The sequence below is a fragment of the Bipolaris victoriae genome, assembly GCF_000527765.1.
Source record: "Bipolaris victoriae FI3 unplaced genomic scaffold scaffold_10, whole genome shotgun sequence".
NCBI lineage: Eukaryota > Fungi > Ascomycota > Dothideomycetes > Pleosporales > Pleosporaceae > Bipolaris > Bipolaris victoriae.
In genome coordinates this window covers 142328-163253 of record NW_014575382.1, presented here as the reverse complement: position 1 = coordinate 163253, position 20926 = coordinate 142328, and the positions used below count along the sequence as shown (strand labels likewise).

General features: G+C 51.0%; 8 protein-coding genes across 8 annotated transcripts; 4 read left to right on the top strand and 4 right to left on the bottom strand.

Moving 5' to 3' along the window:
- Positions 1-1627: 1627 nt before the first annotated feature.
- On the bottom strand, positions 1628-3346 carry COCVIDRAFT_34309 (hypothetical protein; the record flags this gene model as incomplete). Its single annotated transcript, XM_014705179.1, has 1 exon — positions 1628-3346. One exon carries the CDS (start codon positions 3344-3346, stop codon positions 1628-1630), a length of 1719 nt encoding a protein of 572 aa, XP_014560665.1.
- Positions 3347-3849: 503 nt separating this feature from the next.
- Positions 3850-4053, bottom strand: COCVIDRAFT_88557 (hypothetical protein; the record flags this gene model as incomplete). The annotated part of the gene is made up of 1 exon (XM_014705178.1): positions 3850-4053. A coding segment is annotated over one exon (204 nt), but the record flags the coding sequence as incomplete, so codon positions are not given.
- Positions 4054-5611: 1558 nt separating this feature from the next.
- Positions 5612-8107, top strand: COCVIDRAFT_23228 (hypothetical protein; the record flags this gene model as incomplete). The annotated part of the gene is made up of 7 exons (XM_014705109.1): positions 5612-5677; positions 5802-5902; positions 6037-6482; positions 6532-6854; positions 6904-7311; positions 7367-7611; positions 7660-8107. The coding sequence occupies 7 exons, from the start codon at positions 5612-5614 to the stop codon at positions 8105-8107; spliced, it is 2037 nt and encodes a 678-aa protein (XP_014560595.1).
- Positions 8108-8820: 713 nt separating this feature from the next.
- On the top strand, positions 8821-10023 carry COCVIDRAFT_88536 (hypothetical protein; the record flags this gene model as incomplete). Its single annotated transcript, XM_014705177.1, has 5 exons — positions 8821-8946; positions 9044-9303; positions 9397-9515; positions 9631-9821; positions 9946-10023. The coding sequence occupies 5 exons, from the start codon at positions 8821-8823 to the stop codon at positions 10021-10023; spliced, it is 774 nt and encodes a 257-aa protein (XP_014560663.1).
- A 1183-nt stretch (positions 10024-11206) lies between these two features.
- Positions 11207-11638, top strand: COCVIDRAFT_23226 (hypothetical protein; the record flags this gene model as incomplete). The annotated part of the gene is made up of 1 exon (XM_014705108.1): positions 11207-11638. The coding sequence occupies one exon, from the start codon at positions 11207-11209 to the stop codon at positions 11636-11638; it is 432 nt and encodes a 143-aa protein (XP_014560594.1).
- Positions 11639-12779: 1141 nt separating this feature from the next.
- Positions 12780-14160, bottom strand: COCVIDRAFT_23225 (hypothetical protein; the record flags this gene model as incomplete). The annotated part of the gene is made up of 3 exons (XM_014705107.1): positions 12780-13531; positions 13660-13958; positions 14009-14160. The coding sequence occupies 3 exons, from the start codon at positions 14158-14160 to the stop codon at positions 12780-12782; spliced, it is 1203 nt and encodes a 400-aa protein (XP_014560593.1).
- A 1123-nt stretch (positions 14161-15283) lies between these two features.
- Positions 15284-17134, bottom strand: COCVIDRAFT_12645 (hypothetical protein; the record flags this gene model as incomplete). Its single annotated transcript, XM_014705085.1, has 1 exon — positions 15284-17134. One exon carries the CDS (start codon positions 17132-17134, stop codon positions 15284-15286), a length of 1851 nt encoding a protein of 616 aa, XP_014560571.1.
- Positions 17135-19609: 2475 nt separating this feature from the next.
- COCVIDRAFT_88616 (hypothetical protein) lies at positions 19610-20332 on the top strand (the record flags this gene model as incomplete). The annotated part of the gene is made up of 1 exon (XM_014705176.1): positions 19610-20332. The coding sequence occupies one exon, from the start codon at positions 19610-19612 to the stop codon at positions 20330-20332; it is 723 nt and encodes a 240-aa protein (XP_014560662.1).
- Positions 20333-20926: the final 594 nt, after the last annotated feature.

Genomic DNA, 20926 nt, shown 5'->3' with positions numbered 1-20926 from the left:
GTCCAACAGGTAGGGATGGAAATGAACTGGAAAAGGAAGAAGAACACCACGAGACGCGACGAGTGAAAGAAAAGAATCAAGACATTGGGAAGCAGCAACCTTTTTGTACGACCGATCGGACCACCATCCGTATCATCCAATCCAACTTGCTAGTCAGTCAGTCATACAACCTTTCTTGCCGTGGAGTTACATCAACACGCCTGCCCTGGTGTATCCGCTAAGCTCAATCCCTGTGCAGCCACATGTTTGCCGCGACGTAACCCTTCCCAGGTTTTGACCAATACCGCTTATGTTACCCTTGTGGTACACCTGCTGTGAGTGGTTCGGGGGGCTGCTGCACCGTTCAAGGCGGGATCGGCGTGTAGGGATCAGAAGGGGTTTGGGGTTGGATGAGATGCGGAGCGGAGATAAAGGGTTAGCAGATGATAAGAAACGGGCCGCTTTGGGAAGCGATTTCGGAGAGAGGGCTGGCGATTTCAACCATAGGGTCGCTTATTAGTTTGTCTGTTTGCAGGCGCAAGCTATATTTTGCGCACTAGCTGATTTTTTTCTCAAGTGTGTTGGAATTTCCTCGTTGGTAGGTGTGTAAGGCTGAAGAGGTTGATGGTTGTGGATATGGTTGGAGTGGAGGTGGGGTAGGCGGTATGGGCTCCACTGATACTACCTTTCTCCGCATCACGGACGTGGACGAAGAGTTGGAGAAGGCGCTGTGGCTCTGTCTCGAACAACAACAAATGAGGAACATCATGTCCCGTAGCTATGCCAGATCTCGACTGTGACGTTTCTCTCACTAATTTTTCTATGTTTCTATGGAACAGTACTGCCTACAATGTATGCGACGAAATGAACAAACCGATCAGCCATGCAGCACCGATATCTCGGCGCACGAAGAAGACGCCACACAGATACATGACAAAAACCTATGCAATCATTTCTGGCACATCTCCAGAGCGGTAAACCCTCTCCATCTTATCTTGGCACTATTCAATGGGCGGGGCCCCGTTATCAGCACCCCGTGCCTCGGTTATACAAGAAAGCGTGCGATAGCGGCTATTAATCAAGAGTATTTGTTATCATGCTTTGGTCACTACACAGTAATCCTTTTCAATCTTTTGCTCCACAGCAGCACGACAAATTCCCGGATAGAGCGAGACTTTAGATTGCAGGTTGCAAATGCGGAGACAAGGCTAATGCCTCCTTATCAAAAAGTTGGAAGCTGCCAAGAGGTAGGAGAGGATTTTGCCGAGGGAGACAAGATGGCACTGGGTCGTGTGTTGCACAAGTAGAATTGCGTTTTTTGTAGTGTTGCCTGCTAGCACAAGGCCTGCCTGAAAGCAAACAAAAAGGACACGCTTGTTGTCTTCCAAACCGTCTATAGTTGAGAAAAGAACAGAAAAGAAGGACGAGCTATGATGCCCGGCCAATGTTGACTACAAGTACGTGCGATATCCAGTAATCTCCAGACAATAACAAAACTACGCTCGTGTAAAACAAAAACTTGAGCTCATACTATACAACGCCAATGGGTATCCTTGAAGAGCGAGGCTTTTACTCGTAAACGCCTCTACCAAATGAACATAAGAAAACATGTCCGTGTCAGTTCCAAGAAACTAACATCGTTTCTTTTTCACGGGTTATGAGCTACTTCTTTGCCCTTTGATGAGCGCGGATGTAGAAAGTGAAGACCGCCCTTGGCGACGCCGGCGACATTGAAGTGCAGCGGTTCCTTGGGGCCCTTCTCCCTTACAGGCATCTTTCGTTTTGAACGACCCGAGACATACATGGGCTGCTGTGCATGGGTGCCAGTACTGACGTGAGGCATGCTTTGCTTCATTCGCAGCTTGGGCTTCTTGTCGCGGTGCTCATCATCAGTAGTCTCGTTGTCAAAGCTGCGAAGACTACTCCGCTCAGATGAAAAGCGAGGGGTGGTGGTGGAGTGATCCGACGACCGTGTTGGCGTACGCTGGATGGGGCTCAAAGGAGCCGGCCTGGATGAGCGAGTCGACGATGCCGTCTGAATACGCTCAATAGGACTCAGCATAGCAGCCGAGTTAGCAAGGACGTCCAGTCCCGAAGGCGCCCTAGTCGCCATGGAGTGAGTTCGAGATGAATATGTAGGAGGAGGGTCCTGGTAATCGTACATAATCTCCGAGTCCAAGCTCTTGTATTTGGCGGTGCCGTCAAGCTCCTCGTCGTGCTCCCAGCAGGTGTCGTCGACACCAGTGACAGGAGGGAGGAAGCGTATCTCGTTCCAGGTTACGTCCTCGTATTGAAGAGTGATGTAGAGAACATCTCCTTGCATCTTGTCGTGAGCGATGCAGTGATCTTCCAGGAATGGAAAATCCCATACTGCGCGGTGCACAAGATCGGGAGGCAAAAGCGTAAGGGCCATGCGGCCAAACGGCTCGTCTGCGGGCCGGTGACCAGTCATTGGCATCCATGGTCTTCCTCGGAAGACGCCCTTGAAGGCAGTCTCAATGTGATTTGCGAAACAGGAGCTGTCCTGGCTAGGGAATTCAATGTTTTGGTGCAGCTTGCGCGATGCACACCGTCGATACGCATTGCTGTCAGGGTCAAAGGCGAACTTTTGCGATTTGCGAGGCACAAAGATGACGCGGGCGCTCCACGACAGGGGATATTTTTTGTCATTGCGGATGGGAAGTTGGCCAAGAGTATGGTTTGCTTGCATCAAAGCTGGCAGCGGTGGCACTGGCGGCGCCTGTGGAGTTGAGCGGCGTGCTTTGGGTGTTGCAGGAGCAGGCGTTTGGCCTCTGGATATATCGCCAAACTGCTCGATGCGATCGACTCTGTTTTCCAACTCCATGCTAAATTCGTCTACCATGGTCAAGCGTTCGCCCTGCAACTTGATCTGGTCGCTGAGCTCCGTGGTTCTATCCACGACGGCCTCGACGCGGTCGTCCATGGACAGCTTCAAGAGCTGCATGTTTTGGTATATACGAGCCTGGACGGCATTGTTGGTCCTGATGAGTTCTTCGCGCGCCATTCTCTCGCGGAACAGTTCTTGTTTGAGGTCGTGCTCCAACGACTCGAAGCGCCTGATTTCGCGCTGCAGTTGCTTCATCTGGTCTACTGCGTGCATGTATGCGTCCACTGAGACGGCGGAAGCGGGCTCAGCCTCATGGATCCAGGCCTGGTGTCCACAGCCGCAGAGGGAGCGTACCATGGAGTCCGGATAGAAGCAGCGGCAGGAGCAGCGCTGGCGGGCGCCATTGTCGGCCGGAGACGAGAGGATGAAGGTACATTCTCCGCGTGGCAGCTGTGCGTCTTGGGCCGGCGCCAGGTTTCCAGGCAGGTGGGTAGGAGGTTGCGTATTGTCAAGGAACATGGGGAGTCGACCTGGGTCGGTGGTGATGGTAGCGTGGTTGTTGGGAAAGCACCGGGCGGCTCATCGAAGGCCGGCAAGAGGGATGGAGAGCAGCAGAGTGGGCAGGAGGGAAATGAGCGTGTACGTGGTGTGGCTAGATGGGGGGCAGTTGAGTTAGCTGGGGGGTGGCCAGGCTCGACTAATGTATATGTATGTATGGACAGGCACAGGCAAGTGGGCAGGGCAGGGCAGGCTGGGCGGGTGGAAGCACAAGATAAGCAATCGTCGACCACTACACTACTCACCCTCAGAGGCGGACAGACGGGGCGCACGGGAGCATCCGAGTGGGCAAAGGCACAATCAAAGCGATGGACGGGGACGTGTGCGCCCGTGGGTGGACGAGGGATGACGGGCGATTGGGCGCGGCAAGTAGAGTGTATGTATGTATGTATGTATGTAGGGAGCGATGGTAGGGAGGGCGCGGGCTACGAAAAGAGTAGAGCACTCGTCCGTGGGAGGAGGCTTCAGCAGCATGTGCAGGCGTGGGCCATGGCGGGTGTGCAGGTACTCTTTTCTTTTGGGCCCGAACTAGCTCCCGCGCCGGGGATGCGCAGGCCTGTCATGGCAATGGCTGGGGGGGGGATATGGTGGGTAGTGGGTGGGTGGAAAGCTGGAGGGTTGCATGTGTGAGGGAGAGGGAGGGTGTGTGTGAGCTCGGCGGGAGGAAGAGATAAGAATGGCGGCTCGTGGGCAGACGCGGACCAATCAGAGGGCGCGAGGGCAGGTGGCGGGACGTTGTGGGCTCCGCCGCTGCCTTATCGCGACATGCACACACACAGACACGACGCCGCCGTCCCCCACGCTGCCAGCCGCCATGTGGGCGCTGATTGGGCCGCCCACATGGCGCCATTAACGCAGAAGATTCCATACTGCTGGCTGCGCAGTCTGTGTAAGTAATGCGCCCCCGCCGGCGGCCATGGAGCGGTGACGCTGCTGCATGTTGCCTTTGGCAGCCTGCCCGCTCTCGCCCCAGTGCTGGGCTCGACGCTGACCCCCCGGCGCCACACAGCCACGGCCCCTTGCTTGGATGACACACGGCGGCAGCAATTAATTGCCCTGTTATGTACATGCTCCGTCCATGTGTACCGATCTACCTACAGTCTTGCGCAGATTCTGACTTGCCGACATGCCTCCCTACATACCGACTTACGTCCGTAGTACACACATATATATCCTACTGCCCTGCCCTGCCTGCCTGCGCTCCCTCGTCGTCGCCGCGTCTGTGCTGACTCACCCGCCGCCAAGACCGTCTTCAACCGACCGCGCTCGGGAAAACGTGGACAGGCACCGTCATTTCCATTCGTCCTTCGGTCGGTGGTGGAACCCATCAGGTAAAAGAAAATGCTCTCTGCCCGCACCCTCCACGCCGTGACTGTACTGTATTTGTGCTCTCTTCGAATATTTCGTCATATCCAGCCCGCCCCCCGCCCGGCCATTCGCGCAATAAACGCTCATCCCACAAACCCGCCATATTCCCATAGTTTCTCCCTGCATCCCGTTACTTCTGGCCAGGTGCATTCACGTCGGATGGACTCCTCCTGCCAAACAGGGCTAGCCCGCGGGAGCACCCGTTCACAGTGGGGACGCTGTGCAATGCAAATGTGTGCGCATCCCTCTCGTCTCGAAACGGAAATACGGTGGGTTCAGGTTAAAACCAGTTTCCTGCCCTTTGCTGTTCCTCTTCGCCTTGCCCCCTCCTTGCTCCCAACCGGTGTGTGTAGTATGTATATACACGCCAACTCACCCGCATGCACGTCATGCTGCTGCCACAACCACCCCGTGCCTGGATGCATGCACTACTCTCCCACTGATATGCTTTCTTTTGCGATTAACCACAGCACCACCTCGCAATGCCAACTCCCAATCCAGCCCTCTTTCTTGTCTGCTTTGGGCAACGATGCACTGCCTGACGTGTGTGCTTACAGGAGAAATTGCAAGGCCCATACAAAAGACACTTTCCTGACACATGTCCATGCCACTAGCCCCAAAATCATCTAATGAAGCTATGATAGAGTTTGAGGCTGCTGACGAGACGACGCCCAAATGGCGAAGCAGCAACGCGTCGTTTGAGGCTGCAAGGATCGTGCCTGCCCCTTCGGCCCTCGGAGCGGCTTCTCTCCGGTTAATTTGCCAAGACCACCGAGTTCAAACACTCTGCACACCCCAAGTAGTCACTGTGGCTGGACTCTTCCCAGAATTTACATACGTCGAGAAACAGCTTACTTAATGCCGGAAGAGAACTGGGTTGCTCACGGGGGGGTTCCCGCGTGCGATTTGTGCCATTCCCGAAAGGTACCTTTACTCTCTCTCCACAACCCCCTTGTAGTCGCCGAGTGACCATCGCCTTGATCAAACTACGCTGGTCACCCGTCTCGGAACTGGTCCATATCCTGCACCCGACACTAACTGCCGTCAGGTCAAATGCGACCGCAAAGAGCCATGTGCAAACTGTGTAGCGGCCAAGGCCGAGTGCTTGCGGAACAGGCACAAGCGTGTTCCCCGACCCAAGGTCCGGACGTAAGTCCCCCACGCTCATTGTAGTACACCGAATCTGGCGCAAGAGCAGCAGCAGTGGCAACCCCAAGCTTTGCGCTTGCCCCACTGTGGAGACTTTTGTCAAGTCCTCATGCTCACCTCTAACAAATGTACAGCGATGACAAAATACAAGCGCTTGTACAGAGGCTCTCCTCTCTAGAACACTCTCTACATGGCGCTCATCGCAGTCCTCCCAATCCATCCCAAGAGCCTGATATGACAAACACCTCTGTCAAGCCAAGCACTGAAGCAATACCCGATCGACCAGCAAAAAGGAAGCGTACAACTAGCTCTCAAGAAGTATCAATACCTCCAACAACGCCAGAAGTTGACACAACTTCGCAAACAGCAAACGAAGCTCGATTACACATCACCAAAGAGCTCTCTACCAATGGCTTACTATCTGGACACCAACGCTCGGTCCTTGAGACTGCCATGTCCTTTGTTGATCAATTGTCACACGCGCCCGCACAAAACTTGACAGACCGCAGTACTTTTGATAAGTCCATGCACGTTTCCACAGACCTTTCCCAACGCGAAATTGTCAATGTCATTCTTGGAAGTATGTTCTCTTGCCTCGCAGTCTATTATCAGGCTGACAGCCAATTTAGGTGAGTTCAAGGCACGGAGTGAAGCTGCCGTTCGCCATCATACCATCGACCACATACCGCCCAAGGCCATTGAGAGAATCGCTCTTGCCCTAATGGCAGGCACTGCCGACGACAAAACCTTGAATCTCTACAAGGTTGTAATCCATTTCCAAGCCGCTGTCGTCATGTACGCCAGCCAGTTGCAAGCGCCCAAAAGCGCTGCAGTGCAAAAGCAAATCCAACAGATGGAGTACGATCACATAATAGCCGCACTTACCGCCTTGGACAACATAAGCTTCATGACCTCACCCTCTCTCCTTCTAGTGCAAGCTTTGGTGACAGGAGTAAGTCATCTGGCCCTGTCAATATTACTCTGTAGCTCATCATACACAGGCCATCATGATGCAAATCATAGGCAACCCTGTACAGTGCTGGGAACTCACGGCTCACGCATCGCAAACGATTGTAGCACTCGGATACCATAATATTGACAAGACAGTACCAGAGACTGACGAAGAGCGTGAGATTTACGCCGTTGTTGCCCAATGTGCAGAGCTCGACAGTGCCATGAGTCTGTTGCTTCTTCGACCGAGGTCACTTCCTAAATTTCAAATCAAAATCCACGACCAACTGCGAGCAGACCCTTCAAACCCTATGAGTGTCCTAGAGTTGGTCTCTGTGCAAGACAAGCTTCTGGACTTGTCTCTCCCTCAGCGCACTAAACGATCGCCGGGTGCTCTGAAAGAAGAGGTAGCCCAGTTAAGAGCTCAGATGAAAGATATATATATTCTGATGGAGAAGGTAACCTACCTGGTCCAGAGTTGCGATTGGTGCGAGGATACTAATTACTGTGTAGGAGCGTCAATTGCACCTATTGGATAGTAGAACTGATGCTCTTATCCACTACAAGAGTATGGAGTTCAAGTACTTCTCCCTCTTGACATCTGTTCACAGGCTGAGCCCCACTGTCACAACGAACTACCTGGAGCGAGAAGAGTGTCTTCAGAGTGCACGGAAGGCGCTCGAATGTGTCAAGATGATCGAACAGCTCGCAAGGACCTTGGATCATTTCATCGAAGGCTTTGACCCGTATCTATCATGGTAAGATGCAGTATCTGGAGTTATGCACGGCTTACTAACATTACATAGGACTTTGTTGTCACATCCTCTGTGTCCGTTCTTTGTCGTCTTCTGCAATGTGGTTGGCACCTCTGACCCTCGCGACTTTCAGCTTCTCGAGGATGTGATTGATTGCATCTCGTCGCTCGTTACAGAGAACAAATATGTCAACCGTTTGCATCGACTCTGCGCAACACTTCTCGGTCTTTGCAAGCCTCTGGTAGGGAGTCCAAGTGCACACAACCAAATGCAACCAACCCCGGATCCCACCACGTCTTTGGCGCCATATCCTACATCGATGCCTTTCAATCATGGCCCTGATATATTGTCCAATAACGACGGTGATACAAACAATGGGATGATAAATTCTTCCTGGAACGATAACATGATGTGGCAGTTGTTCCAGTCGCAGCCATCGTTGGACTGGTTCAACGCTGATATCCTTGACCCCGCTTGGGATATTGGTCAACCAAATTGAGTAAAGGCAGTGGATGGTATATTGCTACTTTCATTTTTAGCGTCTTCTTCAGCGTACTATAGAATCAGTATGGGGCGGAATATCGTAGTAAGGACGATGGGTTTAGGCTTTGATGCTTGGGATGTATATGTTTTATATTCTATGGTAAATATCACATTCTCTGTTCTTCCCAACACATGCAATATATAGTGTGTTTCTTTGTACTGATTTTGGATTACAACGGGTATGACAACTGAGGTGCAAAATGCAATATCACCTTTTTCAAGTCTAGGTACAGCTCGCCCAAAGCAAGTATCCATTTTAGATATTCACCTTCCGCGCATTCCACTTATCCCATGTGTCTCTACAATTGCAAAGAAAACAAGCTACATGATCTACAAAAGCCTTGTTTCCTTCTCCAAGGAACATCCCTTCCGCAAAAGCCATATAGTGTAAGTCTCACTACCCCGCTTTAGAGCGGCGCGCGTCAGGATCGCCCCACCCCAATTGCTTATGTGTACTACGTACCCTACCCTTCCCGTGCAGTCCCGAACTTCGGCCCAGTCAACAAAACCCTATAAAAAGCCACAACGTGACAAACAACTTGCCAAAAACCAAAAAAGAGCTTGTATTCTTTACATCCAAGTTTCTTGCTCTTACAATATAAGCTCTGTGGTCTCATCTTCACTAGAGGGGATTCTTAGTAAAAGCAGGATTGAATATACGAAATCAAGATGACTACCACCGAAACAAATGTACCCCGCGACCCCACCGCCGACGAAGCCCTCGCACTCTTCAAAGCGATTGAAGAAAAATTTCCAGCCAAGACACTTGGGGAGGATAAGTGGTATATTCTCGCTGTAAGTTTTCCCCTCTCCTTACCTCCGGCACCCCTTCGAACCAAACCCCCCTCATCACCATACATATGTGTGTTGAAAAATATATATATATATATAGCTCGCAACCATAGTCAGCGGCAGCCAACCCAACTTCGCCCCTTTACTCTACAAACACCTTATTGCACGGCCGCAGTACCAAAGTGCAGAGGAGCGACGCAAGTTACTGCGGCGCATGCGCGAGGTACTGTTTAAACTCGTGATTATCGTTGGTGTGTGTAAGCCGCTTGAAGCGGTGTTTGATATTGATGCTGTGGTGGAGAGGGAGGAGGATAGGGATTTGACGAGTACACGGTATGATATACTATCCCCCTTTTCTTTGTTTCCTTTCTCTCTTGCTTGGTTCTTTTTTTAAAAAAAAATACTATGTGAAAGCGATTAGAAAGTTACTGATGCAAAAGGTGACGAGCACAGAGAAGGATGGCAATGCGACGAAGCGAATTTGCAGCGCGGCGAAGCGTGGTTGGGACGGTTGTACCAGAATAACCTCCAGGGCAAGATTAATAATGCTTTTGATGCTAATAAGGATTTTGGTGAGATTGTCCCCCACCCCCGCAATCTTTTCTTCTTTCCCTTTCTTCCCTTATCATAACCCTTTAGCTGAACAAAAAAAAAGAGAGGAATGCTGATATGTATGGGTTTACCCAGGTTGGCTTACAAAAAACATCACCTACGGCCTTTTTCTGTCTGATCACAGTGTGCTCAACGATATCGAGACGGAAATCACAGTCCTGACGGGTATCGTCATGCAGAATCTCACTCGTGAATCGGCGTGGCACCTACGGGGTTTGCGGAGGATTGGGGTGACGAAGGAGGATGTCGAGGTTATCCGGGAGTGTGTATGTTTCACCCTCTCTTTCCCCTTCCTTTCTACTCCGTTTGCAAGGCTGTGTACAAAATGTCTCTTGGGGCTTGGACTTTTTTTGTGTTTGAAGCGATGATTGAGCTGACGAATCGACATAGTGCGAGCTTACAGCGAGGTTTTGTGGGGTTAGTTTGCACAAGGTGCCTAGGGTGGAGGATATTGAGCACGAGGTGTAGAGGAGAGCGGTTACTCGGGCTTCTCAAGTACGCGTACAAGTCTTTTCAGGATTTTTTTGGGGGGGAATGAGAAATGGGGAAAAGGATTGTGGTTGCAGCCTTTTTTGTAGCATTACGCATATGTATAGATCCCGATGTGGCAACCATAGCGCTCCTTAGACACCTCACCTTTCTCTCATATATCGCTCAGGTATGTCCGTAGTGCTTTGTGGAGTTACTTAAAATGTGCACGTTCGGTCGGGGATACTAACGTAGTTCCAATTTCATAGGAATGGAGGCAAAGGCAAAGATAGAAACGGCGGTCGTGCCGGTAGCACTGGAAGCGATGAAGGTAAAAGAGCCGGTGGTGGTGGTGGTGGAGGAGGCGGAAAAATTGGCGGAAACGATGGCGATGTACCAGGCGGAGGAGGAGGCGGTGATGGTAGAAGATGTGCAAGCCGAGAAAGCGATGCGTAAAATGGTTGTTCAACGAGTCGAGCGTGATTGGGTGCAGTGCGCCGTCGCCGCGAGAGCTTGATCAAGCCCATGATTCGATTGTGAAGAGATGCGAAATTCGGAGGGAATGTTGGTGTAGAGTGATTTGCGTCTCATCGCATGCGGTGATATTTAGGTCGTTTTTTTTTACAATCCTGGATGTCACATAGGTGTACTGCTACTGGTTGCTGGTAGTATCTAACCATGGTTGTGGAAGTGAGACGGTAGTGGCTAGGGGCGCTGGAAATAGCTTGACTGTTCAATGTTGGTGGGAAATGAGATTCTTGTTAGTAGCAAGTTAGTTTGTTGGCTGTATACAAGAAGATCCAACGTGCGTGTAGACGAATCAAATCTTCAGCGCTATCTTTCTTCGTTGATGATTCGCGGACCAAATTCTTTTACTGCCACAACGAATATGAGTGAGAGTTCCTTCGCCTTGAATAGGCATCAGCTCCTTCTCTCCTTCCCTTTTTTTCCCTCGCACGTTCGTCTCACCTGCAGCGCTAGCACTCAGGCTCAAAGTCTCTTACCATCTTCTAACACTCTACATTCAAAGCTCAACCAGTTCCCTCGCACTCTACATTCTCAACTGCCGCAAACATCCACTAAAGCTGAAACCATCAGTAATTTGCCTTCAATATTCTCTGTTTAAGTACCTCTCACTTACTAACAACAGCTTCGAAACGGTTGAGTCGCCATCAAACGCACCATGGCAACGCTTCCTGACTCCTCCGAGGCCGAGGGGTCACCTGTAGTTCAGGGAGCGCCAACCACTTTTCACGACTGGCCTCAGCTTCCTAATGAGCTCAAGCTTGAGGTTCTGTCGTATTTGCTCACCTTTACTGGAGGTATTGACATTTACCGGGGGACTCCTTCGTACGACTCCAGTATGGAAGATTCACACCAGAAGCGCTTAAATGACCATCTCTTTCCTCTAATCGCAACCAGAAATAGAAACATGGCCCTTCTTGCACAAGAAGCCTACTACAAACGTAACGTCTTCATAGTACACTTCCTTCTTCATTTCGATTGCACTACCAGCTGGCCAAAAGCTTCTTGTGCCAGGAAGATCCGACACATGATGCTTTGTCTGGGATTACACGTTGATTTTACTTTAGAAGAGCTTCTGTTTAGTTGCTAGGGAGTAACCTTATTCCGACCTAGTAAAAACTTCCGTACCGATGCCTTTACCTGCCCCAAGGAAAAAGCCGAAGCTACAAGATTTGCCAAAACCGTACAAGACCATCAGACAACAATACATCCACGTCTCGACAATCTGCAGACTCTTTTCATCAACACCTCCATAACATGCGACAATTTTCCCAGTAGTACGGAAAGTGGGCCGGAATGCGAATGCTGCGCTTGTCCGCGACATTTCGCATTTTTGGACAAGTTGATAAGCGGACTCGAGCTTGTGCTGCAGGCTAAAAAGGTTGTTGTAGAGACGGAATCTCGTTGTGCATATGATACAACAAGCTGCGACGAACATAACCGCATCATCAACGGCCTTGCAGAGAGAGCAACGAAAAAGTAGGCGCCATGTCATGAGCTGTCAGACAACTAAAGCGAAACCACAGCAATGGAGCCACTGGAAGAGGGCAAGATGATGAGCAACTTTGTGCGGCTGCGTCACACAATAGGACATTTCATGTGGTATAACGCTGTAGAAAGAGGGAAGACTATGATTCACTTCTCAGGAGGAAAATTCGCGGAACAAGAGTGAAACTCGATGGTGAAATGAAGGACATGTATGGGCAAATGGTGCACTACCATGGCAGCGAGAATGGAAGGCTGAACTGATACCTCATGTACAAAGTCATGAGGAACCACCCCAATCCTAGATATCTCTAGAACCACCTCTCTACCGCACATCATCCAAACCATGAATCACAGAAAACAGCACAAGCACATAATCAAATTTTGTTCTGTTACTACTCTCGACATTGCAAAATACCCAATTGATTTCATACATATTATGCAAATCCTAGCACTTTAAACTCCCGGGAAAAAGAAAAGAAAAGCCGCACAACTAACCTCCCAAAACAAGAACGTACATACATGCAAAACAAAGAAAGATGGAAAACATAGTTCCGTCTGCCACTTTCCCTATTTTTTCTATAAAATATTTGCTCATCAGAAAAANAAAAAAACCGCCACATTTGCTTTCCCTTTGCAAAAAAAAAGAAGCATATATCATACCCAGGGTAAAAAACGTTGATGTAGAAAGAGGACGTAGTAGTGAGAAAGAAAGAAGGGCAGAGATGATAGAAATGAAAAAAAAACTACCATCCCTCATCCTTCTGATTCTTGCCCTTGCCCTTCCTTGCAGCCTCCTTCTCCGCATCCGTCATCTCAATCAACTCGGCGCCCTCAAGCCTGTATCCCTTGGCATCAACAATGTGTTCGTTCGACGACGCCAGATACGTCTCGTGAAGTCTTGGCAGGAAATACTGCATGACGTTATCGGCAAGACTCTTCGCGACAAGGCCCTTGTCGACCCAGAAATGTCGGACGAAAACGCCCTTGCAGCCACCTCTCTTCTCCGCTTCGGGCGCGCCATTAGCCTCGACGCAAGGGAGAACGCGGATATCATCTGGACGATCGTAGTCGTAGCGGAGGTAGTTTCCAAAGGCGGCTTGTTCATGGGCCCAGCCCTTTTTCCACTTGGCGCAACCCTTGTAGCGGGTTTCCGAGGGGCACTCGGCCCAAGCCTTGTACATTTCCTGAGTGCGCTTGCTCTGGCGGGCAATGACGAAGCCCGTGTTGAGGTAGCGGTTGCCCCTTGAGTCGTAGTTTTGGGGCTCGTTGGGGTCGATGGACATCATGGCGAGGGTGTCGTCGGTCATGTTCCAGTAGTTTAGGAGCCATTCGAGGGGGAGGTGGGGGTAGTGGAACATGACATCCGAGTCCATGAAGACAATGTATTCGTGCGTCTTGAGGGCTTCTTTCATCATGGGTACCTTGACCCAGGTGCCCCAACGGTCTTCGTAGTCGGGTGCGCGGATAAACTTGTAGTCGTAGCCGTGTATTTGAGCTGTTGATATGTTAGCGTGGGTATTCAATTCGTACCAAAAGGCGGGGATATGGTCATTCAAGGCATTACTTAGATTGCGCCGTGCCATGGATCCATTGGTGCCCTGCATCCGTCTCGGGAATACATACCAAACATGTAGTGACCCAGCATGCCGGCGGAAAGTGACCGCATGCCCTTCCATTTCAAGTGCTTGTTCATAAGTTGACCGTCTTCCGTCAAGGGCCTACTGTCGATATCCAAAATCAGGACCTTCTTCCCCAGCTTGCTCTTAAATCTCGGTTCTCCGGGCAACCGGTATACATCTCCATCTTCATCTGTGAACTCTGGGGCATCTATTGGGTGTAATACGGGGCCATAGAGGGCTTTTATTATCGTCGCCATTGTTAGATCGTCTTGTGGAAGGGTTACATTTTGGGTATGCGGGTATCTAGAGAATGTCAGCCAGGTCGAGACTACCGGGATGGAAGTGGTTCTTACGGTGAAGAAGAAAGACCTGCAGGTATGTATGAGGAGGGAGTGCTGTAGTAAATGAATGCCAGCACTATTGGCACCATGGCGACGAGCAAGACACGACGCCACCGGCCTTGCGGCCCCATGTTTGCCAACGATTGGTACGAGTAATCACTCATGATTGACTCTAATTGTTCGAATTTCGATAGAATAGGTGGGCATGCAGCGCCTCAGGGCACGTAGAGGCCCGGTTTTGTGGTGTCGCCTCGACTCCAACACCGGCAGATGTCGCAATCGTCTCTCTTCTGCGTCGAGATACGCACAAGGGATACGCGCAATGTGTGCGCCACAAGGAAGACTCCGGGAGTATTCAGAAGGCTGCGGGGAATTCGAGTCGACAGAGGGTAGGATACAACAACCCAGGTTGCGCAAACCGACAAGGAACAGAAAACGGCAGCGCTAGGGCAAAAGGAATATGCCAGGAACAAAACACGGAGGTGGATGGCGAGGTAAGAGGTGTGGAAGGGTAGCAAGACGCAACAAATCGAGTCCAGAAGCCAGCAAAGGAAGACGAAAGGAGTGTAAGAAAGTTGTTGGTAGTCGTGTTTCCAAAGGAGAAGTGCGTGTCAGACCAGAGTGGTTTGTATCCTTGTTATGCAGCACGACGACTAGTTCCCAGACGGGCCTAGCGTATGTGAATCGGGGATAGCTGCCGGCACGGAAAAGGCTGAAACGCCAGGAAGGCGCGATGCTGCCAGTTGTCGATCCAAGGCGAGAATTCACATGTACTTACGAGTGCAGATGGTATGTATGGCCTCTGGGCAGCCTGCTGGGCATTGTCGTGCTCCTCTATCAGCTCTCTGGACTCAGCCGATGCTATCTGACCTGTTCAAGACCCCTTTTTCATTTACGAGGTCGTGCCATTTCAAATAAACATGCTAGCTAAAGTCTAACAAGCGCCTCCCGTAATCGTGAGTACACGCAAGCCGCCGCTCGTACCCAGCTCAAATGGGGACATACCATTGGCGCTAGGCCTACATCCCACTCAACCCCGTGCCCCTCCAGCACTACGTATCTTTGCCCCGTAAAGCGCCTAGACTGTACTACCTACCACGCCACGCGTGGCTAGGGTCTGCTCATTGTGGCACCGCGTATATAATATGGCGCAGTCATGTCCGGCGGCCAATTGCGCGGTACATATTCCCTAAGCATGCAATCCTGGTTGAGGGGTCCGTCAGCTCCGCAGCCTTCTGGTTAGTGCCTACTATACATAGACTCTGAGTAATGCCGACCCAAACACACTCATCCGTCCAGCAAGCGCAACAATTCATAGTCCTTTGCGATACCGGGACTGCTCTTTGCACAGCTCTGAATCAATGCCATCATGATCCCTACCCATTCTCGCCATCCCTCAGGTAACGTGTCTCGCAACTTGGCGTCGGGAGACAGCGCTACGGCGTGGAACAGCAGAACCTGCCCAAAACACTGGCAGCACCACCCAAACTTTATAGGCAGAGCCGTTAGCATCTGTGTACACAGGCCCATGGTTGTCGGCCAATACATGCCACCTCGAAGGCCCTTGCGCACTTCGTCATACTCGGACTCGTTGGTATATGCAGGCGCATGCAGTGCTTTGTAGAGAAAAGGCCGTCCAATGTGCAACTTGGCAACCAGGTAGCGACTGCGCAGCATGGCCTTTGCAATAACATGCGCAGGGCTGACCGAGTCGCTCGAATCGTCACTATCAGAGAACTGAAGTGTTGGTGGAAGATTTTCCCGCCATTGCTCGAGTTGGTGATGCATTTCTGCTGTCAGACTGGCACTGGGGTAGCCTTCCTTCTCCGCAAACGTGTACAGACTCTGCTTCACCCGAGTGAGAATGATGCGATGCGCGGCTTGGGCAAGGAAATGGAAGTTGAACAGAGAATCATCTTCGTCGCTGAGTAGTCCTGAAATCAACGTCTTAGGCCGTGGACATTGTGTAAACTTTGGCAAAGCTATGTCTGACTCGTAGTCCAATAGCCCACTATGAGGCAGTAGATCCAGCTCCTGTGTAATCACTGTCTCGTACATCAGGGTGCACCAGAAGAGCCTCGAGAGCATATCCCCCTCCCACGTCTCATAATCGATCGTTGACGTGCGTTTGAGAATGCTCGCACAACACAGGGCAGCTCTGTTCACCGTAGTCCAGGAATCCAAGGGTCGCAGGATTTGGGCGTAGTAAAGCGTCGATAGCATGTAAAACTGGCCAGCCTGCAGATCCGTCTGGCACATGAGAAACCCAAAGCGCTTCCGGGCTTCATTGAAGAACTTGAGGCCGGGAGGTTCGTCAACAATAAGCTCGTACCACTCGGGAGGAACAAAGCCTCGCCCAGTCGCAGAGTGCCGAGAAGGAAGACTAAAGTTGCCTTCTTCATGCGCCTTGATGGCTAAGCATCCCAACGCTAGTACAACAAGTACCAACGCCGTCTCGATTTCATAACCGAATTCGTTATCCATCGCTATACCCAACGTGCTTGAGAAGAAATGGTACTTGTCTAGTATAGGTGTATTTCGATGGAATACCGCAAAGTAGGCATCTGCGAGACCTTTTACCGCCGACTGCGGGAGACTCATCAACCAACTGTCGGGACTAGTGTTGTACGGATGGCTAATGCCCATTGGCAGTGGCAGTCTATGGTTCTCGATATCGACAATGTAGTCTTCGGGAAGCTCTTTGCGTGCTGAGACAAACACTTCGGGAAGGATTTGTTGAACGGCAGGCCACAAGGCAACCCGATGCTGGCTGAAGGAGAGATCCACGGCGCCCTGTGCTTCTGGGAGTGCAAAGGGGCTCTTGGCTGGCGTTCCAACAACCTGTGGGGACATTGCAATGTCGTGTATGCTCAGCCTGTTGCGATGCAAACTGTTTGAAGGCGCGGCTGTAGCATAGCTGCCAGGGCTGGGCTGAGAAAGAGTGGCATAAGGCGAGTGATGGTCCGGGACGGGTCCTGCAGGGGAAAGTGGCAACGTGACTGCAGCCTTGGGTGCATTGATGGCAGCAGTGAGATCTTCAATCTTGGATTCAAGCCTTCGGATGGCGTTGATAGCTACTGCCATGGACTGGTCCTTCTTTGTTGCTCGCGGTGCCTGGTAAGTGCACTCGAGATTCATGGTCCTGCAGTAGCCACATCTTGGTCGGTCTTCGTCGCATCGAGTCTTTCTCGACCTGCATACGTCGCAGGCCTATCTGCGTCAGTTACGCTTTCACGTGATCCATTCACAGCTTAGCTTAGCTTACCAGAGTGGCCATGAAAGAGCGCGCCTTTTTCAGCGATGACGCATCGCCGTCCTCATGGCTGGCGCTGCCTTCGCCATCGTATGATGCTTGCCGCTCCAGAGGCACTGCATGCGAAGCGGATATACTGGCATGAGACCTCTTGGTCATAGCATCACAGGGCAAGATCTAGAGACAATGTGCATGCAAAGCGGTGAATCTATTTTGGAGCGATGTGAAGTGATTGTCCGCAGCTATAGGCGGACAACGGCAACGGGGTGACTGCCAGTAGTACTAGCGCGCGTGCATGGGCCACTCCAGAGCCTTGTCATTTCCTTGCCAGCCTCCTCCCTTCTGTTTTCTCTCCTCTCACTCACGAACCACAAACCTCCGCCTGCTGCCCGTAGTCGAACCTCTAACCTTGCCGCGTTACTAACCCATGTGCACTTTATATATAGAGCTTGTTGTCGTGAATCCCAACTAATCTATCTTGCAGATTCGCGTTCAGCACTGTCGTGGGTGACTGCACTCCTGTGCATGCCCATATTGAACAGAACCGTTCCTCTGCTGAACCTATCATTGCCCTTGTCTGTAAATCGCCCATCAACATGTGTCCTACTGCCCATTGGACTTTTGTTCGCCCAGAAACATCATCTCTGAATTCCAAGCGTGGCGGCAGTCGACTGCAAACGCCCGTTTTGTTGACGCTACCCTGAGTTCTCTGCGACCCTGTCAGCTTCTGGAATTGAAGGGCCCGCCCGAGGGCTTCTCTGGATCCTTGCATGCCGTTCGAACCCTGGATTCCTTACTCAATCAATGCCACTGAGCTTGGTCGTCTCGCGCTGTTGCCTCTCATGTAGCCGTTGATATGATATCGATGATATTTCGTCGTTATGATCAATTGTTGACTGTGACAAGCTTTCGAGTTTCTCCCAGAGATTCTTGGACGAGCTTGTTTAAGTTATACTCGGTTTTCTGCAAACCGTGGCACCCCCTTGCTGGGTTGTTTAGCCATGGCGCGTGGCGATTGAGGAAGCCAACAGTATCTTATCCTGGTTATCGAATGGGCCTCCTGTAACTCCCTTGACAGCCTGGATGTGTCACTGGCCAAGTTGAGCATATCCTGGTTCTGAAATGGACATCTTCGAGCCCCGCCTGATGAGTTTGCCCGGTATCCGGCACAACCTTGTGCGGTATCAATTCCAATTATGCCAGTACTCGTTTCGGTGTATCGGTTCGAGCGATTCCGCCTCTGGTCGAATGCCGTTGCATATTTGAGTGGCTGCGCTCCGTCGTCTCAGAGTCTCGATTTGTCTGCGTGTTTGTGGCCGGCGCCCGTTCGCCAATAGATTCTCCGTCCTCTTGGCTCCGGAAGAGTGGATTGTCAATTTTCCTGTTAAGAATTCAGCCTGCTTCAGGAAGGATTACTCTGACACCTCATGCCGTGGGTGCCTTTTGTTGATAGATGGTGTTGTGGTCGGAGATGAGTCGACTTAGCGCCGAAAACTACTGCCTACACACGGGGGTTTCACAGCTCGTTCCCTTTGGAGACGTGCTACGATCAGAGCATTCCAGAAAGAGTGAGGATGGATATTTTCTTGAACTCTTGGATATCTTGTACACACTGGCTCTACCACCTTAGCCAAGGACAAGACGTCTGTTCTACGACTCTGTTCGTACCACTAGGGCACGGCTCACAAAACGCAGCGAGCAAGTACTCGACGTTTTCACTTGCGGCCCGGGGACTCCCCGCACCCCCACCCCCAAATCCACTAGTCCCCAGTCTTTAGTGGGTTTTCCCTACAAACGGTGATCGCCTGTCTGACGAGTCTTGCTCCTGTTCAGGCACCGTTTCTTTTGTTTACAAGGGGATCACTGCAAGCATCTCACCACCAGACCAAGGACAGTCACTGTTGGTACGCCTCCAGTGATCTTGTTGTAGCCAGTGGGGTCTCACAGAAGGGTTCATGCCAGTTCTACAGAGACATATGCCACGAGCCAGAGCTGCCAAGACAGTGGAGTGACGTATACGGAGCTGGAAAAACCAGCCTGAAGCGAGTGTGAGAGTCAAAATTTGACAGGGACCTTGCATTCTCTTGAGCTCCTCACTCTCCTCTTGTTTACTGGGGAAGTCTGCGTGTCTCCATTCATTTTCACACGGCGCCATCCTCGTGCTGTCAACACGCTAGACCCCTGTCTCCCTGCGCATATAAATATTGCCTCCCCTTTTCACTCTACCTTTTCCACTCTACCTCATCAACTTCAAAGCAACGAGTCACCCTTCTTCTATACTTGCAAACAAACCACTCTTCTCAAGTTCAATTCAAGCATCTGCTTTCAGCAGGATGCCTCCCCCCAGCATGGAGCTCACTATGATTGAGCCCGCTCCGCGCCGCTCTGTCGAGCTGCCAGAAGAGATCCTTTGCAAGATCATCTTCTACACCCTCGGTCACAACGGTAGTGTCATCCATGGACGGCACTACGACACCATGGCAAAGCTCTTTGAGCAGCTCGCCAACTTGTGCTGCGTCTCGTCAAAATTCCATGATCTCACAAAGTCTGTCTTCTATGGCATGACTATGTTTCAGTTTCCAATCGAATTCGAGTCAAGCAGGAACAAACATGGCAACTCCCTTGGTCCTCTCCTCCCAATGAGGCGGGCTCTAAGCTCCCTCCGACGCATCACTCTCGAGATTGGCATCATGGACTCACGCCTTGAGCTTCTCGATCCTGAACGTCGCGCCTTCCTTGATCGTGACAGCCATGAGCTTCGCAAAGTCATCTGGTTCAGTTCCGTCGGAGACCTCTACCGATACTGCCCTGGTGCACGAACCCTCCGCCTTCTCACCAACAACATCACGGAGCTGGGTGTCCTCGACATTCACATCTTCGAGAATTTTCGGCACAACGACAAGCAGTGGGCAATTGATCTATATCGCGCTGCTCGCTTCAACGTCCGCGCTGGCGAAGTCAACGTGCGCGTCAGCAATCTCCTCACTCCCGATTCTCCTCAGAAACCCTGGTACCCTGACTTGATCAAGGCTCTCAACATCGAGAAGAGGGTGACTGCCACTGATGGTGGTAACTTCCACTGATGGACGGCACCTGACACAGATGGATGGGGACTGTCATTGATGGATAATGGATAATGAATCATGGATAATGAATGGATTGATGGATGGTAGATAGGATACAACGACCGAGTCCCTAGCTGGGCAATCTTGTTCTTTTCAGATTGAGATAGTAGTACGTTGATCATACATCACCAGAATCTGAATCATGGCTCCCTATGAGTCTTTAAATGTCTTCCATATCTCACTAAAATATTTGCTTTGTTTTGTGCAAAATCGACAGGACTATCAAGATGCAAGGTGAATGTGGCCATTTTTCATTGTTGTGTAAACAAACAGACTTCTGAATAGTTGCACAGATTTGACGACGTCCTCGTTTACCCAAAAAGGTTGGTTTCTACAGAGGGGTTCGAAGAAGATCACGTTCTTGTCAAGTAACTGTTAGCACCATGTAACCCTGTCACTACCTGGACCCCTTGCACCTTAATACAACGACAACGTACGTAGTCGGGAACTATGTGTGGGGTTGAATTGTGGAGAAGGGTTCATCGTGTCATCGGCCCAGGAACAACGGCACAGCCATGACTCGTGGCAACCCTCCCCCACTACGCACGCCAT